Source organism: Hyalella azteca, unplaced genomic scaffold (assembly GCF_000764305.2).
Source record: "Hyalella azteca isolate HAZT.00-mixed unplaced genomic scaffold, Hazt_2.0.2 contig15278, whole genome shotgun sequence".
Taxonomy (NCBI): Eukaryota; Metazoa; Arthropoda; class Malacostraca; order Amphipoda; family Hyalellidae; genus Hyalella; species Hyalella azteca.
Window position 1 is genome coordinate 46,577 of NW_025945135.1, and position 12,277 is coordinate 58,853.

Sequence of the window (12,277 nt, forward strand, 5' to 3'; positions counted from 1 at the left end):
AAGCTCAGGAAGAGATAGTTAAGCTCAGGAAGATAGTTGAGCTTAGGAAGAGATAGTTGATCTTTGGAAGAGATAGTTAAGCGCAGGAAGATATGTTAAAAGGAACAAAAGACGAATACTAAACTTTTATTCTAAGTGCGCGTCACAGACCGAAACAGTTGATCTTGATGCGAACAACGAATAGCTGACAAGCAGCGTAACAACTGCTTCCATACTAGAATATAAGGCACTATCTTGTGATGTCAACGACGTAATTGTATATTTGCATAAAACGTCACCATATACATTGCATAATGTATAATCTATAAATAAACAACACATAAACATAACGTAACGAAAGACCATTAATGCAAACGTTGACAAAAGCGTATGTTGGATATTACAACAACCACTTCTTCTATGCTAATTAAAATTAGCGGTAGTAAATAATTTGATAAATAATATTTTTATATTATTAATTACTAACAATTCAGCAATAATATGACTTGTTTAATGGACTCACTGTTTAGATTTTTCTTTCCCATACAATAAAACTTCCTCTCAGTAATAATCTCGAGACGTTAAAAAAATAATGGAATCAGTTTACACTTAAATAAAACTATGCATCCATACGTGTAACATTTACGGAAATCGGTAGATATAAATAGTACAAAACTCAAAATACTGGATGAAGCGTTGAAACACAATACCATCTCTACGTTCGTAACGCAGTTTTCTACCCAGAAATGCTACATTGCACTGCAAAATTTCTACTGCCTCCTACCCAATCAAAAGTAGAAACGGCACAGCTAAGCTGCCAATTAATCTGCAAAAATGTGTTGTCCTAATTGATAAAGTACAAAATTTCATCTAGTAATACGTACACTGGATAAATAGTATTAACTTATTCTACCTTAAATGGTTAATAATATCCTAATAATCAGTCCAAGCAAGTTCAAAATATCTTAATTTACCTACCAATTTTAAAAAAGTATCAACCTGTCCTCCCTACTTAGGTTACAAAAAATATAATTTTTTCAATGTACCCAGTTTAAAAAAATATCACACAGTCATTTCATATTCAGAATAACCTTTTCTACCTACAGTCTATCAATGATATTCCCCAGCTACTTTATCACCACGAAAATATATCCTTCTGTTCTATCTACCAGTGTTGAAAGTCATCCCTCTGCTCCCCGTACCCTCCTCAAAATATATCCTCCTACCCTCGTCAAAAGTTAAAGACATTTTCCACCATTTCCTCCGTAACTGGAATATTCAAAAACCTATCACAAGTTCACAAAAATCTTTCATTCCACCATATCCCCTTTAACTGGCATATTCAAGAATCTATCTCAAGTTCACAAAAGTCTTCCATTCCACCATATCCTCCTTAACTGGAATATTCAAGAATCTATCACCTCCCTAAAAAATACCATTTTCCACCATATCTCCATTAACTGGAATGTTCAAGAATCTATAACAAGTTCACAACATCAGGCGCCGTCCCCTTTACGCAACAAAGCCTTTGTTATCCGCGCCCTCGGACGCCGACGATGACGACGATGAGGCTGTAGAACGCTTCCTCTCGTCTTCCCCAGACGGTGGGGAGACGTTTGGGGCAGCATTAACAACAACAACAACAGGGATGCTGGGGGCAACATTTCCCCCTGCGTTGGGGGGTGGTCCTCCGAACATGAAGGTGATTTCCTCGATAGTTTTGCCCTTGGTTTCCTTCACGACAAGCAGCGAGAAGACAAAACTGCAGGCGCAGAAGATGGCGAACAGCCAGTAAACGCCCGAGTTGTTAATTGCGTCCTGGAAAACCAATTAACATATAAGTATATTTATTGTATATTGTACTAATTTTATATTTTTCACACTGAAACATATAATATTATAGAGATGACAAGAATTATGGGTTATTAAACATGCGTTAGTTGAGCAGTGAACAACTAGTAATTAATTTACCCAGTGAACTAATGTAATCTCTCGCTGGGTAATGCTATTTATCAGAGGTTCTACCAAACGCATGCATCAATTTATTATAAAAAATATTTCTAATATATTACACTGCAAGATAACGTATTTAATGACATTTTTATAAAAATGTATTTGAAATAGAACATATACTTATCAATATATATATAAGATGTACTATAGCGGTACAATTATTAATTATAATCAATTTATTATAATAATTTATTAATTGTCATGATCAATTTATTAAAATTTTACATAAATTATTCTTATTAATAAGACTGACGATGAGGGGCTGGTAATTTATTAAAATTATTTATTAATTATTATTATGATGAATTCATTATAATTATTTATTAATTATTCTTATTAATAAGACTGACGATGAGGGGCTGGAAGACGAGCGTGACGATGAAGGAGAGCAGCCAGTTGGTGAGGGTGGCCAGGGTGCTGGCCAGCTCCCGTACCTCCGCTGAGAACAGCTCGCCTGTAACAACAATCATTCCTTTTATTCCATTACAATTAATAATTAACTTATTGATTCACCTGTAACAACAATCATTACGTACTTTTATTCTGTTAAAATAATAATTAGGTTATTGATTCACCTGTGACAACAATAATTCCTTTCATTCTATTAAAATTAATAATTAATGTAGTGATTCACCTGTAACAACAATCATTCCTTTCATTCCATTAAAACTAATACCGTAATTAAGTTATTGATATTTCAATACAACTAATACACATGATTCATTCAATTAATGTGAGTGGACACATGATACTACAATATGCACCATATTCTTATATGGCGTTGATCTAAATTTACGTTCACTAAATAGTTAATGTAAGTTGAAGTATAAATTTTAACGCTGCCTTCCGTTCAACAAAGCCATGCCCAGCACCGGCTAAAAACATAATGTCATTATACCCTCTGACATAAAATGACAAATTAAAAAACCTATGATAGACTAAAATCCAAAGATATGTTAATTGTTCAAGTCCTTAATAATCATGCGAGTAAGAAAGTAATGGTTAAGTTAAAATGTTGCCCCAAGCTTCAAAACTGAACCATCATGAGCCAGAGGAGGGATCTGAATACGAGACTAGTATAATACTTGCAAAATATAATTTGTAAAAGAAGTAGAATCCGAGTCTATAATACTTGCAAAATATAATTTGTAAAAGAGGTAGAATCCAAGGCTATAATACTTGCAAAATATAATTTGTAAAAGAAGTAGAATCAGAGGCTATAATACTTGCAAACTATAATTTGTAAAAGAGGTAGAATCCAAGGCTATAATACTAGCAAAATATAATTTGTAAAAGAAGGTAAAGTAAAAATATCACAATAAGCTTCATAACTGACCCATCATGAGCCAGAGAATGGGTTAGAATCCGGGGCTATAATACTTGCAGAATATGATTTGTAACTACAAAAGAAGTAGAATCAGAGGCTATAATACTAGCAAAATAAAAGTTGTAAAAGAAGTAGAACAAGAGGCTATAATACTAGCAAAATATAAGTTGTAAAAGAAAGTAAAGTGAGAATATCACAATAAGCTTCATAACGGACCCATCATGAGCCAGGGGATGGGACCGAAGCCGATGCTGAAGAAGGTGATGAAGATGATCATGGATAAGAGGGGCAGCCAGCCCAGACTGTCAGCGTTGGTGGTGTGGTTCTCAAGATCTTGTTCAGACACGAAGAAATACGCGCCCATTCCAACTGAAATGCAAATAAATAATCAATTATTTTTCCTTGCTGAAAGAAAAATCACAATTCTTTGCTTTATCACCGAACTGAATGTTGTGCCAAATAAATAGTTAATTACATTTGTACTTTGTTAGAGAAAAATGGAAAGATATTGATAATCGAACTGAAATTTGTTTTAACCGACGGAGGAAGTTATGGTTTAGCATTAAGCTTGTAATGCCGCAGGATTGGTACATCTTGCACAACGCCTGTTCCTCTAGCGTACAATAATAACAATGTGACAACAATGTAGGTGACGACTAGGATTAACAAACATTACAGAACAGCATTTCTCAAGCTATAGGGGCGATAAACCTGCCCCAAAAAGGCTAAAACATTACACTTTGCATGCCCGTAAACAACATCAACATTTCTAACAGAGGTAAGTATTTTTCAACTAATGGTAACGCTCTTTACAGGGTTTTAGGTACGAATACCAAGCATCGATGACGCATATTGAATGAGAAGAAATAAAATTTACTTGAAAATTTCATTTAAATATTTAATTTTTAACCTAATTATTTGATTGTTACATTGACCGAGAGACAAATATGATATACTATACTGTCCAGCAAGGGACACATGGCACACAACTTACGTACCTACAAGGCACACATGACATATACCTACTGGACCACACGGCACACTGACCTAGGGAGATACACATGGCATACTGGACAACACGGCCACATGGCACACTGGACCACACGGCCACATAGGACCACACGGCCCACTGACCTAGGGAGATACACATGGCACCGGCGGACAGTATGAGGAGCAGTTTGCGGCCAGCTCTGTCCATCAGCACTGCGCCCAGACACGTGGCCACCACCTGCACGGCCGCGATGATGATGGACGACGCGTCCTCCCCCAGTTCAACGTGCGCGCTCTGCCAATATCAACAACATCAACATGTACGTCATGTTTTAACAAAATGAAAACAAACTTTAACATCAAAACATCAAAACGTGCATAAACATAAATCAACATCTTCAACATTTTACGGCAAAATAAAAAAATTTAAACAGAAATATTAATATTAAAATCAACATCTAAGCCAAAATAAACATCAACAAAGCAACACCAACATCAACCAAATTAACGTAGCAAAATCAATATCAGTTCAACGTAATATGTCATATCAATATGGAGTCGTCAGTAATTTAATCATGTAGGTAATCAGCATTTCATCAATTGGATTATGACGTATTATTATATCAATAATGATGATAGATGTTTGAAGAAAAATTATGAGTGACCAATTATGAGTTCATGACCAAAACATGAAACTTTATAGCAAAAAATCATATAATAACATAATTAACTTATTAACAAGGAGGCATATTTGGAGTAAACATTAAATGAATCAACAGGATAAAAGCGTCAATGCCATAATGACGTCTACCAACCTCAAATATGTACAATATTCCTAAATATCTATATTATAAATAAATATCGTCAAAAAGGGACCTAGCTTAAATATCTAAATATTCTTAAATTCTTCTCTTTGGACTATTATTATATCAATAAGTATCGTCAAGAGGGAACTACAGACCTTAACAGAGGGAACTACAGACCAGATATCACGTATCGTCAAGAGGGAACTACAGACCTTAAATATCTCGTTGAGGTTGAACAAGATCGCGTTGATGCCAGAAGTCTGCTGGAAGAACATAAGTGCCAGGGATATGAGCAGCGGCTTTAATATGTACGGAGTTTTCAGGTCCCGGAAAGATGCTTTGTTGCGCTGAGCTTCTTCGATGGATTGCGTCAGCTGCTGCAGCTCAGGCTCAATGTTGTAGTGTTCTCCTGTAAATAGACAATAGTTGAGATAAAATCAATAAGAAAACGATGAGATTAAAATCATTTTGGTCAAAAAACATTTGGGAGTGAATGGTTATCATGTGAAAAGTGTTTTTTACTTCAACTATCAATAAAACATACCTACGTCATCCTGCTACATTTCACAATTATTGTAAAAACTTGCAATAAAACAAGTTAAATTAATAACACACCAAGCAAGTTCCCCTTCGCAAGAAAATTGTCGCTGTTGGTACTCCATCAGTAAACGCTTTTCAAGCCAAACCCACCAATCACAGACCTACTTACAAATTATAGACACACTTATATTACTGATAACTCTACATATACTACAGCAAGTTCTGATGGTACGGCCCCAGACTTCCAATTATATATTCGCTAGTCAATAAGTTTGCTGGCAGGCCAACACTAAGGAATATGATTATCAGCCTAGGATGTTTTGACGAGAGTAAAAGCGAAACGGAACAATAAACGGAACAATTCGTTTATTGGAAACGAACCTGATACAAAATTTATTGAGTTTATGGTACATTCATGGTATGACAGTGAACAGAGCGAACTGAGGGAATAGTACCAGCTTTGTTTAGCAGTCAAATTTAAAACTGGTAAGTGTCGATATTAACACGAGCTGTTATTCAAGGAAGACCCCAACTATTAGTCCCACCAAATATTACACACCAGAGCGAAGAAACTGCAGGGCTTCTCTGGCCTCCTGAGACTTGTTCTTGGCCTTCAGCTCTCACCTCTGAAGAACTGCAGGGCTTCCCTGTCCTGCTGGGACTTTTTCTTGGCCTTCAGCTCTCACCTCTGAAGAACTGCAGGGCTTCCCTGTCCTGCTGGGACTTTTTCTTGGCCTTCAGCTCTCACCTCTGAAGAACTGCAGGGCTTCCCTGTCCTGCTGGGACTTTTTCTTGGCCTTCAGCTCTTACCTCTGAAGAACTGGAGGGCTTCTTTGGCCTCCTGGGACTTGTTCTTGGACAGGAGGAACACAGGAGACTCCTTGCTGAAGAACATAGCCACGCAGAAGACGACCGCAGGGATGAGGCAGAGCAGCGCTATCCACTGCCAGCACAGCCCCGCCCCCAGGGAATACACGTACAGGATTCCTATCACCACCATCAGCTGGAAGCCCGTTCCTGACATGGGAATTCAATTAATACTAAAACTTAATTATAATTGATTATTTATTAGATTAATTAAATCAATTTATTATTTATAATTATTATTCGGCCTACCATTAGCTGGAAGCCCGTTCCTGGCAGCGGAGATTATCATCAGTAATTATGATTGGGTCATTTATAGTACGTAACATTGTCTGACAGTAACTAAGCTGTAGTCAAATAAAATAAACACCTATATTATGTTTTTTAAAAGTAAGTTTCACAATTTTTTCGAAATTTATAAATGATTAAAGCACAAGACCGACCTAGTAGTCCTCTGATGTCGGGGGAGGCGATCTCGCCGATGTAGGTGGGGACGGACAGCGATACGAGGCCACAACAAATCCCGCAGAAAATTCGGCCCGCCACCAGCATCGCGAAGTTGTTGGCGAATTCTGTGAACCACAATACAGGGTATAAAAATGAAATAAATTTATAGATATCGTGGAATATTTCAACCATATGCCGCTCAAGTCATCACAGAAATTATGTCGCCGGTCTTCAAAATGAAACGATCTATTTAGTAAACAAAACTAAAGTAAACAAACATAATTTCCTTAGTGATATTGAAACAGCTTCGTGGTTATTATGTTACCGAACCATACAAATCCTATTTCTGATTCGTAATATAAGATTTTATTGACAACTGCTGAGTTTCAACTCGGCCGAGAGTAAGTTTGCTCGACAAGCAGACACACACAATGTGTAGGTGGATAAAAAGTTAACCATCAAGTATATAGAACAAAACACGACAAAAAAAACTAAGATTATCTCACCAATAAGAAACCAGCCAAGTAGGAATGGAGCAATGGTAGCGACCATGGTGGTGCGTCTGCCGATGAGATTAATGCAAACTCCTCCTAGCGGCGCCCCGATCAACGCCCCAATGTTGACCGTCGAGCCGAACCATGAGATTTGGTTGTCAGTTAGCGGTTCGTCGTGGATCAAGGGACAGTCAATGTTACTGACATTTAATGTCACGTTTGGTGGCAAGTCTGGCCCCTTGAGCTGGGACCCGGCAGGGGAAGAGTATCCTAGAATAGCACCCATGCTGAGAGCGCCCATGGTGGCCGCAAGAGCCGTAATATATTGCGCCATGTGAGACGGCTTTCCGATGATTGAGTCGCCCATACTTGCGTGTGTCCGGGAGCCCTGAAATTATCAACATCATTACTTAATCAATAAAAATAATATGACAAACATTATTAAGACAATTTAAATGTAATAAATACAAGCACGGAATTCTTGGCAAGCACGATTACACACATAACTATATTTGTATCACCTTTCCATATTAACGTCACCGGAACAAACACAAGAGCATGAATAATAATCAAATTGTTAAGTCATACAACATCAGGCACCGGAGGAGCTTCAAATGACGGAACCTTACACCGCTGTTCTGAAGGAGCCGATCTCGTCATCTCCGACTTGAGGTTGACTTATGTTCAGTAGGACAAAAAAAAAAGCACAAATAAACGTGGCAGTCAAAAGTGTACACGAACGTGACATGTAGAGGTGCACATGAACGGGACGATGAAGGTGTACTGAATATAACAGACCGAAGTGCACACGGCCTCCGCCGTATGCGAACGCGCCGGATAAATTTGCATAAGGATGTGACATGAAATTGCAAATGGATGTGGCTTGTGGAAGCGCACATGAACGCGAATGGTGAGAATGCACATGAATAAGACAGATGACGCGCACCTCGGCTGGTCAGATGCGAAGTGGATTTATTTTGTGACTTCGTAAATCAGAAAAATCTTTAACACATGAAAATACCAGATAAACGATGATGTTGAACGTTCGCAAGAGCGTGACAAATGAGAGTACATACAGGGGAGCAGGAGACAGAAGCGTGCAAACGACATGGCAACGACTCTAGTATACCAACAAGAATACGTTGTTGACATAACAAACTCGGCCACATTCTGAGCTTTCCAAGCACAACCGAACGCCTGTCGCTCATGCGACTTTTAATTAAGAAGCAATCACATCTACTGATAACGGTACACTACAGAGTAGGAATCAAATGAATGTTGTTATCAACTACCAATAAATATTGTAGAAATACTCAGTTGAGATCCTAGAATGATTTCAATCTATCTTAAGCAAATTTTTTACCGATCACCGTTGGCCTCAACTTCATTAACTGTACAAAAAGCATTATGTGGTAATTGAAAAATTGGGAAGTTCATTGAGAACGTACAGTTATACAGTTAGCCTGAAAGCTTCAACTGATAAGCCCCTCAATTCATCAACAGCGACTGATTAGACAACAGGTTTCAGTGGAAAAACAGTTCGCTTCAGTCACTGAAAACATACCTTACAACATCCAATAAAAACAAGTGTCAAAACTAGAATGCTAAATATATAATAAAAATTTAATCCTTTCCAAGAATCGATATCACTGATGAGGACCTACAAGCTGGCAAAATTAATCTGTATAAAAAAATCGGACAAGCTAAAGCCGATAGCGACGACACAACCCGGATTCATCTTCACTTGACACGTTCATCTTCACTATGACACGCTTATCTATGAAATTATTGAGCTGACACAAATAAAGCCGAGTTGAGGTTAAAATATCGTAACATGACGACCAGGATCGCCGAGCTATCATCACACCAGAGCGCGTGTCACGCCTCAAGTCGTGTCAACTTATCGAACAGGTTTTCGACCAAAGACGGCACATATCTGTTAAATAATTGAACGTTCATTGCAGTGGAAACAAATTACGGTAAACAGCGCAGCGGATTTAATGATAGGCATTGTCGGCTTCAAGGGGTAAACGTTCCGGTTTTATGAATTTCTGCTTCCATGATTTATACGTACATTTCATTGCAGAAAAATGATATGTAGCGACGACTAATCGCTGAAATTTTCCATAAAACAACTAATAAAGAATTGCGTGGCCAAACTGCGAACTAATTCGGCTTACAAGCGGTTTCAAAAGAAGTCTCGATTTATCTTCTTGATTCAAAGTTAAAAATACCGAAATTCGAGCTCCCAACAAATTAGACGAATGCATAATATTATGCAAAGAAAGTAGTAATATTTTCAGGCGATTTTCTTTGATCAAAAACCCCATAAATCAGGCAGCAGAAATTTCACGATAAATGCAGGCAGTAATAGGTACTGAACTTCTTCGCCACAATCAAATACGTCTTCTTAGAAGTGATGATATTTCATACCTTTAATTCACCGTATTTTCAACGCACAAAGGAAGCTGTGAACCTGAAAATGAGATCAAGTCGAGCTTAAGAGAGCAGTCTATCTAATTCCTTTCGATTTCAATTGCTGATGCACCAATTATTTTCTATTTCTAAATTCCGTCACAAAATTATTTGATAACTTTTCCTACATTTTCGACTGCCGAACTTATGAGGCCTTGGAAAGTTCGGGTATCATGACTACGAAAACATCGCGTAATCTTTAATCGTATTTACTTTATCAAGAATTGATATGAAATCGCATAAGTAACTTGACTGGTCGTAAACAAACGGAGCATGGATGAACTAAGGGGAACTAACTTTACACAACAAATTACTTTCAATAAAAAAAATATTGGTATAAGATTTCCCACAAAAGTGGTCTATTTTACTACAGAAAAAAAACTAAGAATGTTTATAAAATGCGCAACGGAGAACGTCGCAAGTAAGGTGTATTAAAAGTGTTCAAATATGTCGAGATGTACGTGGAAACTGATGATGCAAATTTCACGACTCGGTAGAAGATTGATGCCATATCAAAGATCAAAATTTCTTTAAGGACCAAAGTAGAAGCGGTTAACTAAGTAATATTAATAACTAAGTAACAACCAAGAAATAGGTCTTATTAATGTAATGCGACGAAATCTCAAATGAGTGTAATATGATTTTCCATCTATTAAACTAATTCAAACGGCCAAAGTTAGGGCTTGAAGCAAAATAACAAACTTTCAGCTGATAAGATAAATTTTTTTCCAATAGTTTCCTGGAAAATTATCGTTTATCAAAATAAAAGGTAAACCTGGAGGGAATTAACATTTGCTGCGATCGCACTTATTATGCATGGGAAATATCTGCTGGTAAAGTTATTTAATGATAATAATTACCAGTTGCAACACATCAGTATTTTCCACCAGTTTGGAAACTTCAAAACCATTTTCGATGACGCCACCGTATAAAAGTTCATTTATGATTGTTCAAATAACGAAGTACCATAATCTAATTTTTTGGGACTGTTAGAAGCTCGAACGGGACTGTTATTTAGACCATTCATTAAAAACAATTGAATTGTCTGATATATAACTTAAACATGTATTATAAAATCACGATTTAATGTACGGGCATCCAGTTTCATATTAATTCACGAACTTGTTTTCTACATACTCACACAAGTATCCATCATTCATCAACAAACCACATTGAGCTCGTTATCATTGAATTTAATAAATATTGTGAATACAAATACATTCTGGGATTTTTGTAAGAAACAATTTTGTACAATTTTTTCCTGTAAACTTAAAAATCTTGTGAATAAAAATACATTCTTGGATTTTTGTAATGAAATATTCTGTATACATTTTTCCTGATTTTTGTAAAAAAGATAGATTATGTTTATAAAGTTTTTCAAACACATTCATGAAAAATATATTAATTGAAAGAATCTACTACACTTGAGAGAGAAAATGAAAGCAAAGCAAAGGGCACAAAAATTCACATAATAAATATAAAATTAATATTTCCTGCTATATTATCACTTCCACAATCTTAGAATAAAATACAATCAATTAAAAACCATAAACATATTTTTTCATAAGTTATTCTTTAATCTGTGTGCCATTTTTTTAGTTTAGAATATTTCTTGTAGATATTTTTGTGATTCCAAACAATCAAGAGATTTTAGTACCAAAATTAAGAGATTTTTCTAGCAATTATAATAAATCTGTAGAGAATCATACAATAATTAGGATTTTTACCTGTCGGCCAGGGAGAAGTGGTGATCTGTCATCATCATCATCATCATCATCCCCAGGAGGCTGCAGCTAATAATAATAAATCTGAAGAGAATAATATAATAATCAGGATTTTTACCTGTTGGTCGGGAAGGAGTGGTGATCTGTCATCACCATCATCATCATCGTCATCACCACCAGGAGGCTGCAGTTGTGCAGCAGGGTTCTCCTGCACCACAACTTCATCATCATCTTGTGGGCTCTCGTCAGCCCCCCATCCCCAGGAGGCATCATGATCTTCAGACATTTTATTCAGGATATTTTCTGATGTTGTTCTTCTTTATATTTTTGTGTAACTTCTTCACTCTCTCTCAGCAAAGTATTCCAAATGTTTTGAAATTTCATCCCACACAGGGTGAATTTTATTAGTTATTTAATTATTATAATAATTATATAATTATTAGTTACATAATTATTATAGAATTACAATCATTATCACAGATCTACTTGTACTAGTTAGATTTATTCAGTTATTTATTTTTTGTAATTTTATTCATAGTCATAACAGAAGTTTCATGGATATTTGATCCTATGCCTAAAAATTTCATTGCATTTCTGAGATTCTGACAATATTCAATC

General features: G+C 36.4%; 1 protein-coding gene across 4 annotated transcripts; it reads right to left on the bottom strand.

Annotated features, from left to right (window-relative positions):
• Nucleotides 1-110: 110 nt before the first annotated feature.
• On the bottom strand, nucleotides 111-12,075 carry LOC108669853 (facilitated trehalose transporter Tret1). Of its 4 annotated transcripts, none has more exons than XM_018157279.2 (9): nucleotides 11,778-12,075; nucleotides 7,473-7,848; nucleotides 6,963-7,091; nucleotides 6,466-6,672; nucleotides 5,328-5,524; nucleotides 4,454-4,604; nucleotides 3,536-3,688; nucleotides 2,343-2,446; nucleotides 111-1,797 (listed from the first exon to the last, which is right to left on the bottom strand). In XM_018157279.2, exons 1-9 carry the CDS (start codon nucleotides 11,943-11,945, stop codon nucleotides 1,492-1,494), a joined length of 1,791 nt encoding a protein of 596 aa, XP_018012768.1. In that variant the 5' UTR covers nucleotides 11,946-12,075; the 3' UTR covers nucleotides 111-1,491. The 4 variants fall into 4 exon arrangements, with proteins under 4 accessions (XP_018012768.1, XP_018012770.1, XP_018012769.1 ...); XM_018157281.2 differs by lacking the exon at nucleotides 11,778-12,075 and adding an exon at nucleotides 11,663-11,724; XM_018157280.2 differs by lacking the exon at nucleotides 11,778-12,075 and adding an exon at nucleotides 9,894-10,124.
• Nucleotides 12,076-12,277: the final 202 nt, after the last annotated feature.

Bases quoted from the DNA above. Each gene is read 5' to 3' on its own strand.
- LOC108669853 (XM_018157279.2), bottom strand. From the start codon at position 11,945: ATGTCTGAAGATCATGATGCCTCCTGGGGATGGGGGGCTGACGAGAGC. The intron at 7,092-7,472 runs GTGAGATAATCT...TGTGGTTCACAG, and splicing joins ACTTGGCTGGTTTCTTATTG to AATTCGCCAACAACTTCGCG. The intron at 2,447-3,535 runs GTCCGTTATGAA...TTGTTGTTACAG, and splicing joins CATCCCCTGGCTCATGATGG to GCGAGCTGTTCTCAGCGGAG.